At 42.8% G+C, this 26275-nt stretch overlaps 2 protein-coding genes across 3 annotated transcripts in view; one reads left to right on the plus strand and one right to left on the minus strand.

Annotated features, from left to right (window-relative positions):
• Positions 1–5455, plus strand: part of cdv3 (carnitine deficiency-associated gene expressed in ventricle 3) — a 31592-nt gene extending 26137 nt beyond the window's left edge. The window contains exon 6 of the mRNA XM_078198902.1: positions 5262–5455. The gene's annotated coding sequence lies outside the window, so the exon portion shown is untranslated. The remainder of the gene's footprint in view (positions 1–5261) is intronic.
• A 1364-nt stretch (positions 5456–6819) lies between these two features.
• topbp1 (DNA topoisomerase II binding protein 1) overlaps positions 6820–26275 on the minus strand; it is a 67218-nt gene continuing 47762 nt past the window's right edge. For both annotated transcript variants that reach the window (XM_078198935.1, XM_078198941.1), the window contains 6 exons: positions 25300–25411; positions 20483–20646; positions 17991–18131; positions 14395–14487; positions 12489–12650; positions 6820–7492 (listed from right to left, as the gene is read on the minus strand). In XM_078198935.1, the coding sequence (XP_078055061.1) occupies positions 7379–7492; positions 12489–12650; positions 14395–14487; positions 17991–18131; positions 20483–20646; positions 25300–25411 (786 nt within the window). In that variant the 3' untranslated portion in view covers positions 6820–7378. The remainder of the gene's footprint in view (positions 7493–12488; positions 12651–14394; positions 14488–17990; positions 18132–20482; positions 20647–25299; positions 25412–26275) is intronic.

Genomic DNA, 26275 nt, shown 5'->3' on the forward strand with positions numbered 1-26275 from the left:
AAGATCTCTCTGTTCCTCCACAGTCTTCAGAACCCTACCTTTGACCCTGTAATCCACATTTAAATTAGTCCTACCAAAATGAATCACCTCACATTTATCAGGGTTAAACTCCATTTGCCATTTTTCAGCCCAGCTTTGCATCCTATGTCTCTTTGCAGCCTACAACAGCCCTCCACCTCATCCACTACTCCACCAATCTTGGTGTCATCAGCAAATTTACTGATCCACCCTTCAGCCCCCTCCTCTAAGTCATTAATAAAAATCACAAAGAGCAGAGGACCAAGCACCGATCCCTGTGGCACTCCGCTAGCAACCTGCCTCCAGTCTGAAAATTTTCCATCCAGCACCACCCTCTGTCTTCGATCAGATAGCCAGTTACCTATCCAATCGGCCAACTTTCCCTCTATCCCACACCTCCTTACTTTCATCATAAGCCGACCATGGGGGACCTTATCAAACGTCTTACTAAAATCCATGTATATGACATCAACTGCCCTACCTTCATCAACACACTTAGTTACCTCCTCAAAAAATTCAATCAAATTTGTGAGGCACGACTTGCCCTTCACGAATCCATGCTAACTATCCCGGATTAATCCGCATCTTTCTAAATGGTCGTAAATCCCATCTCTAAGGACCTTTTCCATCAATTTACCAACCACCGAAGTAAGACTAACCGGTCTATAATTACCAGGGTCATTTCTATTCCCTTTCTTAAACAGAGGAACAACATTTGCCATTCTCCAGTCCTCTGGCACCATCCCCGTGGACAGTGAGGACCCAAAGATCAAAGCCAAAGGCTCTGCAATCTCATCCCTTGCCTCCCAAAGAATCCTAGGATACATTTCATCAGGCCCAGGGGACTTATCGATCTTCAGTTTATTCAAAACTGCCAGTACATCCTCCCTCCGAACATCTATTTCCTCCAGCCTATTAGCCTGTAACACCTTCTCTTCCTCAAAAACATGGCCCCTCTCCTTGGTGAACACGGTGAATAAGGTTTCTGATTCTAAAAGAATCAAGTGAACTGGGATTCCGCTTTATACAAACTCAACTTAAATATGCCCATCTACTGAATCGAAAATAAGAGCTTATCATTGCAAGGAGGAAGGTTATTTGTCTTTTACATTCTTTGGGCATTGCGAAGCACATCACGACCAATTAATTACTTTTGAAGCACTAATGTAGGCAAACCTGGCACTCATTCTGCTCTGCCAGGTTCCACAAGCAGGTGGGTAGTCTTTACGTGGTGATGGTTGAGGGATAAATGTCGACCAGGACGATGAAATGTGTTTTCCTTCAGAAAGAAAGTTGCACCTCAGCAGGCTGCGACCTCGACTTTAAAACCTCACCCGGGTTGAAGGCTTGTCTGGCAATGCTGCCTTCCTTGGATACAGCCCTGAAAACAGCTTAGATGGACAGAAACAACTCTTGTTGCGCCCCCACAATTACTCTGAATGAAGTTAAAATATCATTCCTGCTTTGACTGGCATCGAAGACTGAAGAATAATGGTCCCTGACAACCTTTTCCTGTAGTAAAACATCCCAATGCATTTGCAAAGCATTTAAGTTTTTACTTGTATTAAGTAATCTATTAAAATGGCTATCTATCTGAGTTGTAATACATTCCTTGTGGTTTTCTGATCTTGACAGGTCTGTGCTAACCTCCCTTCCCCAGATTAAATCCAAGCTATTTTCTGTAACTTGGAGGTTAATTGCAAAACTCTCTTTATATCAGTTTTGACACTGTGGTTACCAAAGCGATAAGGATTCCAAAGATTATTAACTCCAGAATAAACCGCCTATTCAAAACCCTTTACCACACATGTAAACTGCTGGATTAATCCTAATCGGTTGTTTCAAAGTGCTCTCCTCTCCATGCTCAAATGAATTTTGTAGCATTTTAAATGGTGCCCATTATTACATCATTCTATCTTCCTGTAAATGAGCAAGTGAGAAGGAAACAAGTGATTCTGCTCAGTGATCCTCTAAAGAAGAACAGAATGCGGTAAATAACCCCTCCGCTCAGAGCTTGTTAATTTTTCAATTAAAAAAAAATGTATTTCTTAAAGATTTGCGCATTTCCCACATGGTTCAACATCTGTAATTCAGAAAAGTTTATTTATTATTAGTCACAAGTAAGCTTACATTAACACTGCAATGAAGTTACTGTGAAACTCCCCCAGTCGCCACACTCCAGCATCTGTTCGGGTCAGTACACCTAACCAGCTCGTCTTTCAGACTGTGGGAGGAAACCAGAGCACCCGGAGGAAACCCACACAGACACGGGGAGAATGTGCAGACTCCACACAGACAGTGACCCAAGCTGGGAATTGAACCTAGGTCCCTGGCGCTGTGAGGCAGCAGTGCTAACCACTGTGCTACCTCTGCCTTTGCACTGCCTTTGACTTGAGAGAACCAGGCATCACAATCACATACAATTGAAGCAAACTTCCATATTTGTCACCATGAAGTTTAAGCTGTCAAACATTTGCTCTGAGGAGCAGCCGGGACTAGATTGCAAGTAGTAGCAATGGAGACTGGTATTTCATTCACAACGCCTGCAATGAATGCCAGAATTTTGGGTCGTAGCCATTATTACCCGTAGTTATTGGGGCTTGGCTTTGATTTTTTTTTTACAAATACAACACTGCTTTCCATGCGGACAGTCTAGAAATAGAAGAACATAATTTGCTGGAGGTTTAAGAACTAGAACAATATCATCTGTAACTGAAATCTTGAGGACAAATCTACATGGGAAGAAAATAAGAACATTGGATTTTTTTTAATGGGAGTCAGAGCTCAGACTGCCTATAGACTGGGGCGGCACAGTGGTTAGCACTGCTGCCTCACAGCTCCAGGGACCTGGGTTCGATTCCCCGCTTGGGTCACTGTCTGTGTGGAGTTTGCACGTTCTCCCCGTGTCTGCATGGATTTCCTCCCACATTCTGAAAGACGTGCTGGTTAGGGTGCATTGACCTGAACAGGCACCGGACTGTGTCAACTAGGGGAATTTCACAGTAACTTCATTACAGTGATAATGTAAGCCTTACTTGTGACTAATAAATTAACTTTAACTATAGTCAAACTAAAATAGGGTACAAGTGTGAGGTGATCCATTTATATTGTAGACTATGCACTGAACAGAATGGAATTACTGAGTACTTGGGGGAAAAAACCATGAATTAATCAAGGTCATTTAGCAGTGTGCTCTAAAAGACAGGTTCTGTTTGATTAATACTGTAAAATTCATTGAAACATTGGAGGTAGAAAGTATAAGGAGGCTTGGAAAATAAGATTCTAAATGGGACAAAAGTCTAGGGATACAAGTACACAAATCATTGAAAGCAACACGGGTTAATAAAATCATATTTAAAACAAATAAAGCACTGGCATTCATTTCTACAGAAACAGAATTGAAATGCAGAGGTTATGATACACATAGAAATTCGATTAGGCCCCACTCGAAAGCACTGTGCGCAGTTCTGGACTCCATTTTACTACAAGGATGTAGAAGCCCCGGAGGATGAACAAGATTTACAAGGACGATACCAGAACTGAGAGGATATGTCCGTCAAGAAAGACAGGATGCTGCCTGGTCTTGGGGGCATTGGCGATGGAGAGAGATTGAATAAACTGGGATGGTTTTCGCTAGAAAGACAGAGGCTGAGGGGAAACCTGATTGAGGCCGACAAAATTATGAGAGGCGGAGACAGGGTGGATCGTCAAGAGGCTTCTTCCCAGGGTGGAAGTGCCAATTACAAGGAGGCACAAGTTCAAGATGAGAGCGGGAAAGTTTAAGGGAGATGTGCAGGGGAAGTTTTTCATGCAGAGAGTGGTGGGTGCTTATAAATATCAAACTCACTTGGAGCATAATGGCTCAGCCGATATTATTCAGGACAGAATGAACAGTAAAAAAGTTTGGAGGCAGATAATATTCAGTTTAAAGTTTATTTATTAGTGTCACAAGTAGGCTTACATTAACACTGCAATGAAGTTACTGTGAAAATCCCCTAGCCGCCACACTCCGGCGCCTGTTTGAGTACACTGAGGGAGAATTTAGCGTGGCTCCAAATAATATCTGTACATTACGATAGTACAAAACCCTGTCAGCATTAACAATGCAGAGGAATAGAAATCACACTGAAATCCTGACCTAGTCCAAAGATGTGCGGGTTAGGTTGATTGGCCATGTTAAATTGTAAGGGTGATTAGCAGGGTAAATGAGTGGGGCTGCAGGAATAGGGCCTGGGTGGGATTGTGGTGGGTAGACTCAATGGGCCGAATGGCTTCCTTCTGCACTGTAGGGAATTCTACACTAGAATTTTATACCTAAACTATTTGCCTCCAACAGCAGCAGGAGCCAGTGAAGTATAAAGATAGCTGCCCTTAAAATGATGCAAGTGGCTTTTATTGTTCATTTCTTCTCAGAACAAAATATGGTCATATACTTCAAGTGAGTTTATTCATTCATTCGTGGGACATGGGCGTCGTTGGCTGGGCCAGCATTTATTGCCCAACCCTTGAACTGAGTGGCTTGCTAGGCCTTTTCAGAGGGCAAGTTGAGAGTCACCCACATTGCTGTGGCTCTGGAGTCACACGTAGGCCAAACTGGGTAACAACAGCAGATTTCCTTCCCTAAAGGACATTAGTGAATCAGATGGGTTTTTCCCGACAATCGACAATGGTCATCAGTAGATTCCTAATTCCAGATATTTTTTATTGAATTCAAATTCCACCATCTGCCGTTGCAGGATCCGAACCCGAGTCACCAGAACGTGAGCTGAGTTTCTGGATTAATAGTCCAGTGATAATACCACGAGGCCATCGCCTCTCCCTAGTTCAGTGTTGTAAACTCCCAGGAAAATTTGGGCAATTTTTGAGCAGTTTACTCCGCTCTGCAATGGGACGCCATGAAGCAATCAATCTGCAGAGCAGATACTTTTTGAGGCTTTTTTACTTTTCCCCTTAGGGTAATGAAAGAAAATAAAAGATAAAATTACAATTGTTATTTTTATCTTTAAACTCATCCATTTTCATTTACTGCTTCTTATTTAAGATTCTCTCCTGATTCCTCCTCGCAGAATTTGATTGTATTTTTAGATTACGAGCTATCAGTTATCCGTTGTTTTTGATTTCCCCTGTTGCATGCTCTTCAAGTCACGCATTCTCCCTGTTCCATCTTTTCAGTGCGATTTAATTTGCTTTGATAATGACTCAATAAGTTGGTATTTGTCACGGTTGTTTTCACTTACTTGCAGGTACTGTTAGACACTAGAAGGTGCATTCGGATCCAGTCAGCTACACTACATTCCACAGTCGCTCAGTGTTGGAAATCTGATGCGAGCATATTCAAACTGCTACTTCATGTAAGAGCAATGAAAGCACTTAATGCATTGAATTATTTTACATGCAACATAAATCATTAATAAAATTTCACGATAATGAAACTTCCAACGTCTAGTCTGCAGTGTGATTATTTTCTGGGATCTCAGTTTTTTGGGAAAGTAAAATGGAATTGGAAACTGATAAAAGGATTAAAAAAACGAAACCTCGACAGCGAAAAAAAGTCACGGTAGCTTAAACATTGGGCAGCAGTGGTCAGCACTGCTGCCTCACAGCGCCAGGGACCAGAGTTCAATTCCGGCCTCGGGTCACTGTCTGTGTGGAGTTTGCACATTCTCCCCGTGTCTGCGTGGGTTTCCTCCGGGTGCTCCGGTTTCCTCCCACACTCCAAAGATGAGGTCGATTGGCCATGTTAAGTTGTCCCTTAGCGTCAGGGGGAGTGGCAGGGTAAATACATGGGATTATGGGAATAGGGCCTGAGTGGGATTGCTTTCAGTGCAGGCTCAATGGGCCGAATGGCCTCCTTCTGCACTGTAGGGATTCTATGATTCTATGAAACAAAAGCAGAAAATACTAGAGAAACTCAGCAGGTCTGAGAGCATCTGTGGAGAGAGAATAGAGCCAATGTTTCGAGTCTGGATGACCCTTTGTCAGAGCAGAGATGAATGGAAATGCCTTGAGTATGTTGATCTTAGCGTCCTGGCAGAAGGGTTTTCTGGGTTACTGTCCATCTTCCTCAACAATTTGCATTTGCATAGTCCTTTCCACATATTAAACATCCATGGACCTCCTCCTCCTGCTTATCGTTTGTAGGTGATGGTAAGGTCTGGTTCCTCATTATAACAAGCTTGTGAAATATGCGGTGGAAGACTACAAATCTAGAAATCCATTGAGTGGAGCCGAATGGTCTTGGCTGTGGAAGCCGTGATTGAGGATCCGGCGTGTTTGTTCAATGATGTTTTTGATCTTGTTGTATTCCCGCTGTGCAGGAATTGTTAATGGGAGTCACGAGCCACATGTGTTGCAGCTTTAACTGGTAACAGTTTTTAATAAAATGGATGACCATAGATGGGAATGGTCAGTGGAACAAAATCGGCAACTTGTCACCCAATAGACAGCCTCTAACAGGGAAAGCTGATTGGGATATAGGGGTCAGAAAGGATTCACGATTGCTGCCAGATTGGTGAGCATCGGCCTATGTTACATGTTTCCTATTGATAAAGATTGTAGATTTCTCATGAGGACCATGTAAAGGAGCCACTTTCAGGAACTTTAAACTCCAGATTTCAGTGAACAGGAATCCATGTGCAGCCTTTAACTCTCAAAAAAACAAACAATTGCAAATTGTGATCCCAAAACCTTCAAAAGATTCCTGGAAACCAATATAATAAAAACTCAGTCAATCCCCTTGTGTAAGAATCACAAGCGATGCACATTTATCAAGTGTTTCTCAAAGACGTATTCTTTTTTTTTGATGTGTTGGCTTTCCAGCATTGCATGGGCTCTTTATCAGCTTTGCGGGTTCTAATGTATCCAAACATCCAGGAGGGAATGATCACGCCAGAAAGTAAAGGGGGAAGCAGCGGGAAAAAAATCTTCCTCGGTGGTGGGATCATGTTTTAGGACACGCGAGACACCGCTTAGAGAAAAAGACATTTACAAAAATTAAGGGGAAATAGATCTTGTAAAACGAGTTCAGTCTGAGACCAAGATTTTCTAGGCAAATATATTTATTTAAAATACAATTGAAAAAAGTAGACGACTATTTACCTTCTGCTTCTTTGGCAAACCCAGGAGGCTTGACAAATATTTAAGTTGGACAACATGCACCTTACAGTGCTGGAAATAAGATGCCTGATTTTATCAATCAGTTTTGACGTTATTTTAGTATCGGAACACCCTATTGACAAATGTATTGAATTTACCACAGCACTGAGACGTGGGGGCACAAAACCCTATCCTTTGTTGGACAGTAATTTCTTGTGACTGAGTGGCATATATCAGAAAAGGGAAGTACAGACTTCAAGAAACCTCAAATCTTTCTACACTTTCTTGGATCAGAATTATCTTCAGATAATTTCCGTTTACGAGTTCCCATTCCAGACTCCTCGGAAAGATAGTAATTCTCAACCGGAGGGGGATGCTCCTGAATGAGGAGAAAAAAAGCACAATAACAGGATAGTTTAGACTCCGTCCCAACAAGACATTAATGACCAGAATAACTCAATAACTGTGATCTCCTTCCAGCTGGCATGGAACTTTTCCTACTTATCCAACCTGCGCAACTGGCTTTGAAATAAAATGTCACTCTACAATTATTAATATCCAAATACAAGGTTGTATGATTTAGTCACCCAATATGGCATGAAAAGTTATGTTAACTTGTAATTAGCAGAATGCTATCAGCTATTAATAAAAATGAGATCACAAGAAACTGAAACAATCTTTAACTGAGTGCTGCTTTACTGAGGCCTTCAGATCGATATTACCCCGTTTCTGTACAGTACTGAATAATTGAAACAGACCTGCCAACTGCAATAGATTTGGAACAGCAACTGGTTTAAAAACACAAACCTTATCCCCAGTACTGCTGTCACTTTATGGCAGTGCTAAAACCCAAGAGCGGAATTTCCTTTCCCCGGCGAAAGATTCAACGGGGAAATTAGGATATTTAAAAGATATACAGCGAGTCGCTACGTTCTGGAATGCACTACCTGAAAGGATGGTGGAAGCAGATTCAATAGTGACTTTCAAAAGGAAATTAGATATATACTTGAAAAAGAGGAATTTGTGAACAGTTTTGGTCCCTTATCTAAGGAAAGAATTTGGAGGAAGTCCAGAGACAACAGTTCACTAGAATGGTCCCTGGTGTAGAGGGATTTTCTTATGAGGAGAGGTTGAGTAGGTTGGGTCTGTACTCACTGGAGTTCAGAAGATTGAGAAGGGATCTTATTGAGATGTACATGATTCTCAGGGGGCTTGCCAGGGTAGATGCTGAGAGGATGTTTCCCCTTGTGGGAGAGTCTAGGACCAGAGGGTATAATCTCAGAGTAAGGGATCACCCATTTAAGTCAGAGATAAGGAGGAATTTCTTCTCTAAGAGGGTAGTGAATCTGTGGAATTCTGTACCATAGAGGGGTCTAGAGGCTGGATCGTTAGGCTGAGATAGACAGATTTTTAATCAGTAAGGGAGTCAAAGGCTATGGGGATAAGGCGGGAAAGTAGAGTTGAGGATTATATCAGATCAGCCATGATCTCACTGAATGGCAGTTCAGACTCGAAGGGCCGAATGGCTTACTTTTGTTCCTACATCTTCTGGTCTTGTGGGGCTATGGGGAAAAAGATCAGACATATGGACCCTTTTAAAGAACCAGCAATGGGCCGAGTGACTTCCTTCTGTGAGCTATGATTTTATCAAGTGCTATGCAGGCGCTGTATATACCAGGTCTGCTGCACCCAGGACGAACAGGAACATGTACAATCGTTCGGGATTTACGTACAGGCAGATCCAAATCACAGAAATTTTCATTGCTGGCCCAACGGACAAAATGTGACCAAAATATACTGAGCACTGCTCGAAGATTAAATTATATGCTCAAGTTTCCACGTAAAATTATTGGCAAAAACTCGCAAGTAAACTCCCCCAGGAATCGATGTAGTGTATTTGTGACTTGAACAGTAGCTGGGCTGGGGTTGTAAAAAAAAGGCATTGATCGAGATTAAAGATCACAAGGTAAGACACCCTTCTCTCTTTGCAAACCGTTGTGAAGCCACACGCCCTGCCTTTATAGTTAATAAAGCAGTGGGTAATCTTAAACTGGGCGGTGTGTAACCATGTGCCGTGGCAATCTCAGCAGTCTGAACACTGTTTTCAGTGAATTTTCCAGTGCAGTTGTTGCAGCAAGGAATCTCTGTACGTGCAAATAGATCTTACTTTCTGTATGATCAGTGAGAAATTCTAATTACTGAGCAATATGCAAAGTAGTCTGAAAGTATTTGTACATTTTCATCCCTGCTGATGACTGATAACGGAAGACAGAAAGGAATGCTTGCAAGACAGCATCTGACTTCGTGAAGGAAGACCTTCAGGCCCTTCTCAGTGAGATGGAGAGGGAGATTGCTTGCCTCAGTTGAAGGTAAGTCTTCACACGCAGTGAGGGGATGAGGCGGTGGAACTGTTTGGTGCATGGCAATGTAATGGCATTGGAGGCGGTTCAGAGGAGGTTCACTAGATTGATTCCAGGGATGAGGGGTTTGTCATATGAAGAGAGATTGAACAGTTTAGGCCTATACTCTCTGGAATTTAGAAGAATGAGGGGAGATCAAATTGAGGTATACAAGATGATAAAAGAGATGGATAAAGTAGACATGGAGAGGATGCTTCCTCTTATGGGGCATTCTAGGACGAGAGGCCATAGTCTTAGGATAAGGGGTAGCAAATTTAAAACAGAGTTGAGGAGAAACTTCTTCTCCCAAAGGTTTGTGAATCTGTGGAATTCGCTATCCCAAACTGCGGTGGATGCTGGGACAGTGGGTAAATTTAAGGACAAGTTAGACAGATTTTTAATTGGTAATGGATTGAAGGGTTATGGGGAGAAGGCAGGAAAATGGGGATGAGGAGCATATCAGCCATGATTGAATGGCTGAGCAGACTGGATGGGCCGAATGGCCTAATTCTGCTCCTATATCTCATGAACTATTGACCAGACCATGATACGCAGTATAGCAGGTTAGAGCAGCACAAGGTTGAATGATTTGACAAGGTCGGGGAACGCGAGAAATTGATTTCCAATACTTACTGCCACGTTCAATCTGTAAGACACAGGCAAAGCAACTGGACAAGCCAGCTATCCGAGGACAGAGAGATGGAAAACTTGTAATATTTTTTTGATCTTCTCCTTTTATCTTTGTGGACTCAGAATGTACACAATGCCCAGCAGAGGGTGAAGAGTGAAACATAAACTCCGAAAGAGAAATTAGAAGCAGGAGGAGGCCATTCGGCCTTTTGAGCCTGCTCCGCCATTCATTTTGATCATGGCTGACCATCAAATTCAATATCCTGATCTCGCCATATCCCTTTAGCCCCAATAGAAACATATGCTTGTGATGTACTGCCTGAAAGTTATAGTTTCTTTCAGCTCAGTTTATCGTTGCAATAGCACATTGCGTTTGGGAGAAGAGAGAAGCTAACGCCCGAGGCATCTGCAGAGAATCACCGGATACGGGATGGAGAGGGAAGCTATCACTGTGAACTGAAAGCAGCCTGCAGAATGGCTTTCAAAAGGGAATTAGATACCTACTAGAAAGTGAAGATCTGCAGGGCCATGGTGAAAGTGCAAGGGCGGCACGGTAGCACAGTGGTTAGCACTGCTGCTTCACAGCTCCAGGGTCCCGGGTTCGATTCCCGGCTCGGGTCACTGTCTGTGTGGAGTTTGCACATTCTCCTCGTGTCTGCGTGGGTTTCCTCCGGGTGCTCCGGTTTCCTCCCACAGTCCAAAGATGTGCGGGTTAGGTTGATTGGCCAGGTTAAAAATTGCCCCTTAGAGTCCTGAGATGCGTAGGTAAGAGGGATTAGCGGGTAAAATATGTGGGGGAGGGACCTGGGTGGGATTGTGGTCGGTGCAGACTCGATGGGCCGAATGGCCTCCTTCTGCACTGTAGGGTTTCTATGATTCTATGATTATCACTTTGTGGCTATCTTTTTCAAAGCGTCAACACAGGCATGATGGGCCAAATGGCCTCTTTCATTTGGTCCATGCTGGTGTTTATGCTCCAAATGAGCTTCCTGCCACTCCTCCCCATCTCACTCCATCAGCAAATCCTTTCTTCCTCATGAACTTTTCTAGCTTCCTCTTAAATGCATCTAATCTATGTATTCACCCCAACTACTATTCTTTGGGTCGAGAATTTTTGCTGAATTCCTTATTTGATTAAATGGGCGACTACCTTATATTTATGCTCTTTACTCTCCTTCGGTATTGGCTAAAACGGTTTGCCGTTGGTCGCAAATTTTAAAATTGTACTTCCGATTCCAGAGTCCTAATTGACCATCTAAATTGCCCCAGCCCCAAACCCTGTGGAACACTGCTTCTCACCTTCTCTAAGCCTAAGCAACTACCCTCGAGTCCCTACTCTGTAGCCAGCTTGCGATATATTCTGCTATTCACCCCCCGATCTGAACTTAGTAATGAGTCTGCCTCATCAAAGGCTGTTTGAAAATCCAAATATATTACATCTACTCCATGACCCATATCTAATCTTTTGTTACGCCTTCAAATAATTCAATGTTAGCCAAAGCATGAGCTTTCCTTTTAAATCTATGCTAGCTACTCTTCATTATGGAACTCCTGTGGCTCAGTAGGTAGTATTCCTGCCTCCGAGCCAGAAGCTTGCAGGTTCAACGTTCTGCTCCAGGGTTTGTCGGCTGTGGATGGAGTGGTCCAAACAGATTGCGACCTGTCTGCTATCCCTTTCAACACTTCCCCACTATTCCCCAAAGGGGAAAGACTGCATGCAAAGATAAGAAATGAACTATAGTGTAATTCTATGATTGCACAGTATGGAATTTGGCTGTAACTGTTTTTGTGAATAAAGCTACTCCTGGATGACTTGAAGATGCATTTGAGTCATTTCTGAATGAACCGCCACGTGGGCATACAAACTTTTACATTTTTGGAAAATAAACCACGAAATAGTATGCTTGAAACAACTCGAGACCAAATTGAAATGGATTAGATGAAAAATCAAGTGAAACCTTCTTCTGGTAATTGAAGACAACAACAGAATGGTTTTGCTCAGACAGACATAAAAACGGCAGAGCTAAAAAAACACCGTTGAAGTTGCTGAAAATTGTCCATTAAAATAGAAATTTTAGAAAATAAAGCAGCTGGTCTGTCAGAATTTGTAAAGAGCAAAGTTAGGTTAAAGTTTTGGCTGATAGATCAAGCTTTGACAAAGGGTCTACATCCAAAGCACTCGGCAGTTCTGGATCTGAAGGTTGTCCTAATTGTTTATGCATCCATTAATAGGTTAATAATATAAAATAAAACATTTTTATAGCTGGACTCCCAAGTCCAGTACAGCTATTAGTCTAAGCATCTATACCACATAACTTCACAGAAGATTCAGAATGCGGGACAAACCTGTATGAGATAGTCTGCAATATATTCTGGTTTGAGACACAACACATCATGTTTAAGAGCCTCAGCCACATTCACTCTTGGGTCCTCTGGTTTTAGTTTGCTGAAATCGGCAAACAGATGAGAGGCTTCTTTGTATTCCATTAGCAAATGACTGGGAAGCACCTGAAGTATGAGCAAGGTTACAGCATCAGTTATGAATGCAAGATTATATTAAACCCAAGTTGGTCTCCATCAATTCTGGATTACTTATTGTATTCTTCAAATTAAGTTTATGGTTATGTATTCACTCTACATGGGGAGGGTGGGGAGGGGAGCAAATGGTTTTGTAGGTGGGAATGAGCCCGAGGTGACAGTCCCAAGAACTCCTGACCGTACAAAAGTAGGTTTTACACTTACTGTACTATGATGTGGAGATGCTGGCGTTGGACTGGGGTGGGCACAGTAAGAAGTTTCACAACACCAGGTTAAAGTCCAACAGGGTTATTTGGTAGCACAAGCTTTCGGAGCGTTGCCCCTTCATCGAGTGAGTGAAGAGTTTGGTTCACAAACACGGCATATATAGAGGCATGGTACATCGGCGAGACGATGCAGATGCTACGACAACGGATGAATGGATACTGCTCGACAATCACCAGGCAGGAGTGTTCCCTTCCTGTCGGGGAACACTTCAGCAGTTGAGGGCATTCAGCCTCTGATCTTCGGGTAAGCATTCTCCAAGGCGGCCTTCAAGACACATGACCACACAGAATTGCCGAGCAGAAACTGATAGCCAAGTTCTGCACACCGGGATCTTGGGTTCATGTCACACTACCTGTAACCCCCACGACTTGCCTGGGCTTGCAAAGTCTTACTAACTGTCCTGGCTTGAGACAATTCACATCTCTTTAAGCTGTGCATAACCCTCTCTCTACTCGCATTGTCTGTGCCTGTAAAGACTTGATTACCTGTTAAGACTCGCATTCCAACCATTATCTTGTAATTGAGTCTGTGCCTGTATATGCCCTGTTTGTGAACCCAACTCTCCACTCACCTCATGAAGGAGCAGCGCTCCGAAAGCTCGTGCTACCAAATAAACCTGTTGGATTTTAACTTGGTGCTGTGAGACTTCTTACTGTACTTACCATACTAGGCAGTAAGTGTGTTAAATGACAGGAACCCAATTTATGAGGGTCCCACTCATGTCAGGCAGGCACTTCAGCCACTCAAGAAAGCAACAGTGATAAAATAGCAGCGGGGTGAAAAATGGGTGGCAAGGCTACTGCTCATTAATTTGACTTCTGTTGCATCCAGGTTTTGCCAGGCGGAGGAAGTTAAAATGTCCCCTAAAACCAAGATACACAAAGTCCAAACTTCATTCTGAAAGTGGAGTATGAGATTTTGCTAAGACAGACAAAAACAGCAGAGCTGCAAACCTGGGAGATATCAGCAGGAAAACCCCGTGCAAACATATTGCATGGAAAAGTCAGGAATGTTAGGAAGCTGAAACATTTATGATTAACTTAAGTGGTTTATGTGAGTTTTTTTGAACATGTATGCTCAATGGCTCAAAGGCTGCCAGAACATTACATAACTTTTGATAGAGTAGTTTTTTTCTTGTACTTGCTGGTTGTAAACGATAGCTATTTGATTACTTGGTTTTGTACTGATCATTAGTTCCTTAATCCATGTGCTACCCGAGTAAATTTGCTCATATTAATCGGAGTGGATATCTGAAGAATAACCGTAGAGTGAATATCTCATACAATCTAGAATACTGGCCCTACAGAGATGTTACTGAATGCAGGATTTATGAGATGTTCTTCACGGACATGTGCCAGATGGAAGCTGGTTAAATGGATGGACAAATTATACATGCAAGCAATACAAGATATTTGGAAACTAACAGAATCATGATAAAATAACTAACCTTGGCTCCACCTGAAAGCAGAAGTCGCCTGAAGCCTGCCTCCTTGGCATGATCAAAGTTTAAAATAACTTTCCAACCAGTGAATGCACCAATCTGCAGAGACAAAGCAAATGTTAATTTAGTCAAATGTTACGTATGTTCTGAATTAATTTCCCTTAAAGAAAGTGGAGTATTTCTCTTTCTGCAAGTTTACTCGAAGTCATTATTGCTTCAAAGGTTTACATTGAAAGCTTGGAAATCATTTTTAACAATAAATGCAACAATATTTTGCCTTTGCTGTACATTGTTCCATTGAGACAAAACAAAATGCTGATCTTCTGGACTAATTCTATATCCTTCCATCCTTCTTTCACTGCACTAGCTAGGTTTCCCTTCCGGAACTCTTGGAAAAGCAACACTTTGCTATAATTCAATCTTGTCGATTCTGTCACTTTAGATATTAGTTTAGTTTATTTATTAGTGTCACAAGTAGGCTTACATTAACACTGCAGTGAAGTTAGTGAAAATCCCCTAGTTGCCACACTCCAGTGCCTGTTCGGGTACACTAAGGGAGAATTGAGTGTGGTCAATGTACCTAACCAGCACGTCTTTTGGACTGTGGGAGGAAACCGGAGCACCCGGACGAAACCCACGCAGACACAGGGAAAACATGCAAACTCCATATAGACAGTCACCCAAGCCAGGAATCAAACCAGGGTCCCTGGCGCTGAGAGGCAGCAGTGCTAACCACTGTGCCACCGTGTCTTTACCAGATGTCACTAAGATCAAAAGGTGCAAGGTGTTTCTTTTCAAGTTGCTCCATTGGGAGAGTAGAACCTCCTCATCTGGTAGACTAAGGCATGCGTCTTCAGGGAAGAGTGAGAGTTTAAGAATCGCTGTTTGCAAATTTAGTATGGAAATGTTAAAATCATTTTGGCTGAATCTTCCCTGATATACGGAATAACTTTATGTCCGGAAAAGTTATGCTTCCTTTCAATTAGACTCTTAATGTGTACCTGCTAAGTACTACTTGGAGATGGAGGGGGAATGTGGCTATCCAGACTTGAAACGTTGGCCCTGTTCTCTCCATGGGTGCTGTTGGACCTACTGGGATTTTCCAGCATTTTCTGTTTTTGTTCCATTTAACCTTCACTTGAAGCCTGGTTTTCAACCTTATTTCAATTTCAGCTCATGGTGGCTTTAGATGTGTGGGATAGTTTGATTGCAGTAAGAAGTCTCAGAACACCAGGTTAAAGTCCAACCAACTTTTCCGGACATAAAGTTATTCCGTGTACCAGGGAAGATTCAGCCAAAATGATTTTAACATTTCCATACTAAATTTGCAAACAGCGATTCTTAAACTCTCACTCTTCCCTGAAGCCGCATGCCTTAGTCTACCAGATGAGGAGGTTCTACTCTCCCAATGGAGCAACTTGAAAAGAAACACCTTGCACCTTTTGATCTTAGTGACATCTGGTAAAGACACGGTGGCACAGTGGTTAGCACTGCTGCCTCTCAGCGCCAGGGACCCTGGTTTGATTCCTGGCTCGGGTGACTGTCTATATGGAGTTTGCATGTTCTCCCCGTGTCTGCGTGGGTTTCGTCCGGGTGATCCGGTTTCCTCCCACAGTCCGAAAGACGTGCTGGTTAGGTACATTGACCACACTCAATTCTCCCTTAGTGTACCCGAACAGGCACTGGAGTGTGGCAACTAGGGGATTTTCACTAACTTCACTGCAGTGTTAATGCAAGCCTACTTGTGACACTAATAAATAAACTAAACTAATATCTAAAGTGACAGAATCGACAAGATTGAATTATAGCAAAGTGTTGCTTTTCCAAGAGTTCCGGAAGGGAAACCTAGCTAGTGCAGCGAAAAAAGGATGGAAGGATGCAGAATTAGTCCAGAAGATCAGCATTTTGTTTTGTCTCAATGGAACAATGTACAGCAAAGGCAAAATATTGTTGCATTTATTGTTAAAAATGATTTCCAAGCTTTCAATGTAAACCTTTGAAGCAATAATGACTTCAAGTAAACTTGCAGAACAAAAAAGTTTGATTGGCCATGGTAAGTTAACCTTGGTGTCAAGGGGATTAGCAGGGTAAATATGTGGGTTTACGGGAATAGGGCCTGGGTGGGATTGTGATGGGTGCAGATTCAATGGGCCGAATGGCCTCCTATTGCACTGTAGGGATATTATATGGCGGCAGATTATCATTAGAATTCTGACTAACAAACACCTATCAGCTGAGTCTGGCTCACTTAGTATCACTTGCCCGAATCAGGAGCCACACTCTTTCAATTCTCTTTCAATTTTAGCATGTTCTGAATCCAGCCCAACACTTCAGTGCCAGACCATGAGATCAGCACAGTGCTTATGAAATGTTAAACTGAAGCTTGGTGTTGGCTCACATGGCAGTATTGAAAAAGCAAGGACCTCTCCCAGTATAAACAGCCAACAATTATCCCTCAAACAACACCACGAAAACAGATTCAACAGCAACTTTATCTTCATTGCGGTTTCTTGCACTTTGCGGTGCACAAAGCTTTGCCGTGTTTGCTTAAAAATCATAACTGCACTTCAAAACGTGACTCATTGTACATGAGTGCTTTATATTGGTGCAAGTGTATTCTCTTTCAAAAGGCAAATTTCCTCTTGCACATGTTCTGATGTTGTGCTTACACTCATCCACATTTACTTCCAGCTTTGCTGGTGCTTCTTATCTTCAAAGAGTTGCTTTAATTAGTATTCACTGATAAGGGAAATTTCAACAGCCCCCTTGCCAAGATGTACAGAAACCCTGGAAATCCTAACCCCCACAAAGTGACGCTCTGTAATATCAACACAGCTCCATGTGTCCGGAACTGGTAATGCCAGCTGCTGTGGCTGTCCATCTGCCGAGGTAATGTGTGGAGTTTGCACATTCTCCCCATGTCTGTGTGGGTTTCCTCCGGGTGCACCGGTTTCCTTCCACAGTCCAAAGATGTGCAGGTTAGGTGCATTGGCCATGCTAAATTGCCCCTTAGTGTCTCGGGATGCATAGGTTAGAGGGATTAGCGGGGTAAATATGTGGAGTCACGGGGATAAGGCCCGGGTAGGATTGTTGTCAGTGCAGACTCGATGGGCCGAATGGCCTTCTTCTGGGGAAAAAAGGGCGCATGGTGGTACAGTGGTTAGCATTGCTGCCTCACAGCGCCAGGGCCCGAGGTTCAATTCTGGCCTCAAGACACTGTCCGTGTGGAGTTTGCACTTTTTCTCCACGTCTACATGGGTTTCCTCGGGTGCTCCGGTTTCCTCCCACAGTCCAAAGATGTGCGGGTTAGGTTGATTGGCCATGCTAAATTGACCCTAGTGTCAGGGGGATTAGCAGGGTAAATGCATGGGGTTATGGGAATAGGGCCTGGGTGGGATTGTGGTCGGTACAGGCTCGATGGGCCGAATGGCCTCCTTCTGTACTGTAGGGATTCTATAACATCCATGTTGGCCTCAGTCGTAGTGATAGTCCACCAGATTTTCTTGCATTCAGTGCACCAGTGATCCAGTCAGCCCAGGCAAAGGAACAGGCAAATCTACTTAGATAACAGCATCACTGAACATAGTTCATCATGTCAGTACCTCAGCACTAGCATCCTTTTGTCTCATCATCTCCAGATTCTTCCTCCATCTCATGGCTGCAACTGCAAGTTTCTTCTGTTGCACACTAATTCCAGGCAGCACGTCCAAGATGGAACAGCTACCCCATTCATAGTTTTCCTCCTGTGAAAGGAAGGGATTATAGCGTTCACAGTCAATATATGATCATTATATGGTGTGATGCTCTGAATCCATCTTACCATCTGGCTATCGTATGCATTAATCACAGTGAGGTATGAGTAACTATAAATCAAAGCAGGAAGCTGTTTTAACTGCACACTCTCAGCATTACATGTTTATTTTCCAACATTTTGTCTTGATCCAAGTCTCGGTTTATCAAACTGCTTGGACTGGGGTTTCTGTTTCTGTGATTAATAGAAAAGCTGTCATGTAAATTTTCAGAGTTGCTTTTGTAATCGAGTGAAATCTCGTATCTCACTGCAATTATAAAATAAATGTTGCTTACATAGAAAGCTTTCTCTGTGTGAATGCACCACTATAACTCCAAACATAATGGTGTAACAGTATTATGGTACTAATATTAATTCTAACTACAATAATAATACGGTTATTACCATATTAGTGCTAATATTTTAGCACGAATATTAAAACCAAGCGTAATAGTGTACCACTAACACTGTGATAGAAATACTGTAATAATTAAATTGGTTGTAATTCTGTGTACATGTATACAATGGTGATTGATCTGTCAGAGAGGTTAGCGGAAGACAATATGACCAAAGGCAGAAGTGATGTCGAGGAGGAGGAAAAAGGACAACAAACCAGTTATACCCCCATGATTCCCTCACCCAGAGAACATTCTGTGCCCTTTCTACCCACAGTGCTTCTCTCGATTAGTGTTCAACATGGAGGAGTATTGATTCATCAGCTGAGGGAGCACAGTGGTTGGTAAGCAGCAACAGCTTTCCTTGCCCATGTTTGAACTGATTTTTTAAAATACTTTTCCAATTCAATCAAATCAAATCCAATTCAGAGTCTCAACAAGTTGAGACATTTCCGATCCAAGCTGACAAGACAGGGTATGCAACCCTTTACCCTGTCTTGGGCCTGATCTACATGAGCCAAGCTGATTGGAGTAGGCAGACGTCTCCGCCCCCAAGGCTTGATCTCATCTGAATCTTAGCCAAAAGGCCGAGATACTGCTTTTAAAAATTGCTTCATATGAAAATTAAGCTTAAATGCAACCCAATGGCCACGACCAAGTGCAGCATCAGCAGACTACACCTGATCTTAGCCAAAAGGCAAGAGTCTTCATAGGGTCTGGAGTCAACGTTGAGGACTCCCAGGGCAACACCGTCCTGACCCTATACCACTGAGCCTCCACTTCTAGTGGGTATGTCCTGCCCCGAGACAGGACATATCCAGGGATGGCATGGGAAGATAAGGAGGCTGAGGGGGTGTTTTAGGCCAGTGTTTGAGCAAGAGGTAAAATATTTAAAAGTAAAGAAAGGGCTAGCACTGTAGCCTAAAGGGCCAAGGGATTTGGAGATGAAAACAAGGCCATAACATCACTAGCACTAGCTTCAAGGGGGTGAAAGGACAAGGAGGTGATAGGAAAAGATGGTTGGGAAGATGGGGAAGCTAGGTTCCTGTACAACAGCTGTTCCATGAACACAGCTGTACAACTACAATTCTTTAACCTGTGCTTAGTGCTCCCTCCACTCACATTGTCTGTATCTTTAAGACCTGGTTGGCTGTAGAGATTCGCGTTCTAATCAGTATTCTGTAACTTGATTTTGTACCTCTGTGCCCTGTTTGAGAGCAGATTTCCACTCCATCTGACGAAGGAGCAGCGCTCCGAAAGCTAATGGCATTTGCTACCAAATAAACCTGTTGGACTTTAACCTGGTGGTGTTAAACCTCTTACTGTGTTTACCCCAGTCCAACGCCGGCATCTCCACATCACAACAGCTGTTTCACAGAGGAAGGGAAATTGTACAGAAAGGGAGGGAACATGGTAGGAAAGAGGTCTCAACATCCTAATTTTATAAACAAAAATATATCTTACAAGGACATCAAGTTAGTGGGCTGCACGGTAGTTAGCACTGTTGCTTCACATCGCCAGGGATACGGGTTCAACTCCTGGCGTGGGTCACTGTCTGTGCGGGAGTCTGCACATTCGCCCCATGTCTGTGTGGGTTTCCTCCGGATGCTCCGGTTCCCTCCCACAGTCCAAAAGACGTGCTGGTTAGGTGGATTGGCCGTGCTAAATTCTCCGTGTACCCGAAAAGGCGCCGGAGTGTGGCGACTAGGGGATTTTCACAGTAACTTCATTGCAGTGTGAATGTAAGCCTAATTTATGACACTAATGAATAAACTTATTAAATTTAAACTGGGTTTATGCAGGAACACAAAACCGAATTCATTTTATGAATGTGTCCTGCAAATAGCAGTTTATGTCTGCATGGGACAAAAGCAACTTTCAGTTGAAATAATTTGCTGGAATACATAACCTGGATAAATTTGGCAGCGGCTCTGCAGGCCTCTAGATAGGAGCGATGAAGAACCCACTTTCCAGCTGCCATGGAAGCCAAATATTTCTCATTACGCAATGGCTGTCCGACAATGATGTGAGTACAGGAAGGGTCAAAGCATTGTCTGTCCAGTACTACTGCACCTAAAAACAAAATCAAATTCCACATTTACTCAAAGAATGGTAAAATCACTAACTCTGAACATACGGCAAACAATGATTAGATTGGTTCAGCTTTTTACATGACAGAATTTCAGTTACAGCACATAAATATTTTGCCTGCATTGCATTTCCCGTATCAAAGTTTAATCAAAGAACAAAGAAAATTGCAGCACAGGAACAGGCCCTTCAGCTCTCCAAGCCTGTACTGACCATGCTGCCCAACTGAATTAAAACCCCCTATCCTTCCGGGGACCACATCCCTCTATTCCCATCCTATTCATGTATTTGTCAAGACGCCTCTTAAAAGTCACTATCGTATCTGCTTTTATTACCTTCCCCGACAGCGAGTTCCAGGCACTCTCTACCACTCTGTGTAAAAAAAAAAACTTGCCTTGTACATCTCCTTCAAAATCTTGCCCCTCACACCTTAAACCTACACCCCCTAGTAATTGACTAAAATTGAGGGGAGGATTGACAGGTGTTCAGTTCTCAACTCCAGCCCGAACATGCTATCGCCGATGGCCTGGACGTCCTCCGCTCTCAACAGTTCCAGCACCCACTCCTCAAAAGGGGGTGAGAACTCAGAAGTCAGGCTCACCACCTTGTCTTTGCCCCTCCTGAATCAGTCTGATCTTTTATAAAGCTTGTCAGTAAAATTTATGTTATCGTAAAATATTTTTAAAATACCAATTTGGTTCGTCTATTCTCAACTCCACATCCATGTTGACAATTTGCATGGGCTTCCGACCCTTTAACTCTGAGGCAAATATTCCATCTGATTTACGCAAATGTTATTTCAGATTTTAATCTGAATAAACAGATGACTTAAATTAATCTGGTGTTTATGGGTCCAAGAAATACTAACATTTAATCCAAATTGCAAGAGCACATTTACTCCCAGTTTGACTATGGCCATGTTAATCTTTGTATCTGAAAGATCTTTGAGCTCCCCATTTGGTCGGAGATTGTAACATAGCTGTAATTTTAGTTGGCAGTGCTCCACTGATCACCTTTTTCTAATTCTGATCAATTACCTCAAACAGGAGTTTATCAAGAATTGCTAACTCAAATTTATTCAACTTTCTTCCTTCATAAATGTTGGATGTAAAAGAACTTGGGCTCGAATTTCCTCTGGTGGTTCTTCTGGGCTCTCTTTGTGCAAGGTTCTCATCGATCCTGACATTTCATAGGCAGCCTTATGAAGAGATGGAACATCTACTCATCCTTGTAAAGCCAATGACATAAAGAGATGGCCCCTCCCTACATTGTGAACTCTTGCTTTGTTGTCTAAGCCAGGATTGTAAAGGAGAGGCAGCCAATACCGAGTGTTATATGGCTCCTGGTGAGTGGAAAGGGGCCCCCCTGAGGAGAGTAGGGCAGGAAATAATGCAGATCTTCAAAATTACGTGCTTTAAAAAATATTAATTGCATAGGGGACCAAAGGGAGATAGAGGGGGATCAGGACACTGGCTGGGCAGTCTATCCAACCCCTGATAGCCAGGCATTAGATTTTCTGGCTATACACGGGCACTGTAGTGATACGTGTGCCCAATGATCTCATGGAAATGAATTGCCCTCATGTTGACCCTACAAACTCCAATAAGGTCATACCCAAAGATCATGTGAGCATGATTCCAAAGATTATAGCTGTTGGATCTTGGAGACTATTTAATTAAACAAACAGTATTTTGTTGCCTCTGTTATGATTTAATGCATAAATACTCCATTATTTTACCACAGCAACCAGAATGGTAGTAAATCAGAATAGCAGGATCCCAGTTTGCATCCCTAGTCTGGGCTAAGCCCAGGCAAGGAACTACAACGGGCTACAGAAGTCCGTTGGTCAAAATTCCACCATTCGTGGTCAAAATTCAGCATCTCATGTTAGAAAGTGCTCAAGTCTATAAAGGATTCATCTCTGTTGTGACGTCTTCCAATATCACTCATTGTCACAATAGTAAGAACGACCAAGCTGCAGAGGTATTCATGCCGCTAGTCAGTAACTTCATAGCACTCCTCGTAGTGGAGACAGATGTCAATCAGAACAAAAAGAACAAGATGCTTTTGGTGGCAGGGAATTAGTTAGCCATCCAGAGACTCAGGGTTATGCTCTGGGATGTGGGTTCCAATCTCACCATGCTAGGTGGCGAAATTTGAATTTAAAAAAAAAATCTGGAATCAAAAGTCAAATGTTGACCGTGAAACCATTGTCAATTGTTGGAAAAACCCAACTGGTTCACTAATGCCTTTTAGGGAAGGAAATCTGCCATCCTTACCTGTTCTGTCCTACTGTGATTCTAGATCTACAGCAATGTTGTTAACTCTTAAATGCTCTCAAATGGTCAAGCAAGCCATTCAGTTCAAGGGCAATTAGGAATGGGCAATAAATGCTGGGCCAGCCAGGGACACCCACACCTCATGAATGAATAAACAAAAAAGCAGTGGTTCTGAAAGCAAGCTCTGAAAAATAAGGATGCAATGGCTGGACACCCATCCTTTAGTCGAGCAAAATCAGCCTGCCATCTGCAGTCTGAGGAGTGGAGGAGGGTAGGCTCATATACCCGGAAAATCTGTTCATAAAGAATTCAGAAAGGCTGAGGGGAAAATCAGAGGTGAGGATCCAGAGATTGATTTATTGTGGAAAAGAAGCCAGAGGAACTTGGGAAATTATATGCAAGACAGTAAAGATCACATAATGGTGGATTAGTTGGTTTGTGGAAGTGGGAAGGCAAGTGAGGTAACCATTTGGGAAGTCAACCCACAACGTGATAAGAATTTGGATTAGAGGTCTGGCAGGTTTGAGGCAGAGAAAGGGTGGAAATGGTGCATATTTGAGGTGGCAAAATGCAGTTTAGGATTAAAGAGGATGCAAAGTTAGTGTTGGTGCTGGTAGAGAATGGTGAGGATACAGACATTGAACAGGATTTCAGCTAATTCAGGACTTGAAGGCAGGCAGGTAGCTATAAAGTAAAGTAAAAGTTTGAGTCAATGGCAGCTGCTGCGAGGCGGAGTTGTGTGTTGTAATGTGCATGCATGAAATTAGAAACTCATCATGTGGTGCCTAATTGTGATAGACAGTCAGGTAGACTGGAGAAGGATGGAATAGCCATCAGTGTTGAAGGCAGTGGAGAAGCCAAAGAGGAGGAGAGAATGCAGCTTATAGCAGGTCAGAAACTGGATGAGAGGGATTTCAATAGGACAAGTGCAAAAGCTGTGGCAGTGAATGAGTAGCAATGATTCATTCGAGAATCTCGGAGTGAAAGGGTCAGTTGATATAAAATGGCTGAGAGGGGAAATCAAACATGATTGTAAGGAAGTTGATAATGGAAGTTTTGAAACAAGTAGGGACAGCACCAACAGATAAAGAGGGAGACGAGGAAGGGATATTCTCGTAGAATTAGCCAAGAGGAAGAACTTGGCTAAGCAGGAGCTGGGACAAGAGGGAATTAAGAAGTTAGTTAATAGTGACTCAGCGAGGACTTGATTTCAAAGAGGAGGATGTTCAAATGTGAAGAAATGCTGGATAAGTATGGAAATATGATTAGGCAAGAACTGGAGATGAATACTTTTGCAACTACCTTCACAAAAGAAGAGGACGCTGACAGTGCCACAGGAAAGGAGTGGAGAGTAGAGAAACCAGATAGGCTAAATATAAATAAAGAGATGGTACTTAAAATGAAGTTGTCCAGTCCAACTGATTTGCTCAGTTCTATAGGGATAGAAACAGTGGAGGCTCAGGCCACAAACCTTTAGACCGTCTTGGATATGGGAGTGGTGCCAGAGGACTGGAGAGTTGCAATTGTTAATGCCCTATTTAAAAATAAGGAGAGGAATAAACCTAGTCAGTCAGCTATCACTGGTGGTTGGGCAACTTCTAGAAACTATTATCCAGACAAAAATTAATTGCTATTTGGAAGAACATTGGTTAATGAATGATTATATATAGATATACATATATAGATATGTATAGATTGTCAAAGACAAATTATGTCTGGCAAACTTGATAGAGTCATAGATTCTTAAAGCACAGGAGGCTGTGCGACTCATCATACCTGTGCCAGCTCCAATTAGATCCAGTTACATTGTAGCTCTGTAATCTTTTTCCTTTTCAAGTTTATACCCCCTTTCAGAAGTTACTGTTTAATCTGCCTCCACCATCATAATAACTTGTTGCGTTTCCAAAGAAAATCCTCACTATTCCAAGCTCTGCACCACTAAAATACCAAACAAGGTTCTTTAGTTGCCACTAATCTTAAATCTGTGCCATCTGGTTAATGACCTTACTGCCAATTTAGAATCATAGAATCCCTACAGTGCAAAAGTCTGCACCGACCACAATCCCACCCTGGCCCTATTCCCGTAGCCCCATGCATTTACCCTAGCTAGTCCCCTTGACACTAAGGGGCAATTTATCATGGCCAATCCATCTAATCCACACATCTTTGGACTGTGGGAGGAAACCGGAGCACCCGGAGGAAACCCACGCAGACACAAACTGCAGTTATTCAGATTTCTCCCTAGTTGCAATACGAAAACCTTCCATAATTTTGAACATCTCTATTATTTCTCCCTTTAACCTTCTCTGCTCTTTTGAAAATAGATACAATAGCACAAATTACAAGAAAAATACCGCACCTAACTCCTCGATAAGATGGCAGTAGTCAATCCGCTCCTGTGGGTTCAGTGAGGATAGCTGGAACCTGCGTTGAATGTGGGTTTCTTTGACATTATTCTCACCAACAGCAACCTGAAAGTTATAAGCAAAACATCACCCGGTTCAGTTACTTAGATAACATAAACAGAAATACAGTAAGACATACTTCAGTTCTTCCTTGTTTGAGTGATTTTCAAATCTTTTCAGATGTCAGATATCACGAGGCTTAGGCCTGCTTACGGCTCAGCTTCTGATTTCAAGCTCGGGTAAAACTTGCAGTTATTCAGTTTTGCAGAGCATACAGAAAATCAAGGAACAGGATGCACAGTTCAGACAACGGGCTCCTCAACCGTACTCCTGTACCTCCTGCACCAGTCACAGAATTTTAAAGGACATGCATGGGCAGGAAAGGAGAAGTACCATGCAGAACATTTTTTTTTCCTTTTTGAGGGGAGATACTTCAGGTTTACCAGGCCTCGTCATTCAAACAGGGGTAAGTTTCGAGTGCCACTGTGGCAAAGCGCACTTACTCAAGAATCACAGAATCCCTATAGTGCAGAAGGAGGCCATTTGGCCCATCAAGCTTGCACCAATAACAATCCAAACCAGGCCCTATCCCCCATGTATTTACCCTGCTAGTCCCCCTGACACTAAAGGGCAACCTAGCATGGTCAATCAAGCTAACCCGCAAATCTTTGGACTGTGGGAGGAAACTGGAGCACCCGGAGGAAACCCACACAGACACAGGAGAACGTGCAAACTCCACACAATCATCCGTGGACAGAATTGAACCCAGGTCCCTGAGGCAGCAGTGCTAACCACTGTGCTGCCCACTATAAGTTACACCTTCTTTGGAGAAAGGAGAAGGGTGGGCAATTGAATGTGAATTTGCAGATATCCTTTTGAAGACTAAAGGTTAAAAAGCAGGGAAGATGAACAGAAATGCAAAAAAACCAT

This window comes from Mustelus asterias, chromosome 2, assembly GCF_964213995.1.
Source record: "Mustelus asterias chromosome 2, sMusAst1.hap1.1, whole genome shotgun sequence".
Classification (NCBI taxonomy): Eukaryota; Metazoa; Chordata; class Chondrichthyes; order Carcharhiniformes; family Triakidae; genus Mustelus; species Mustelus asterias.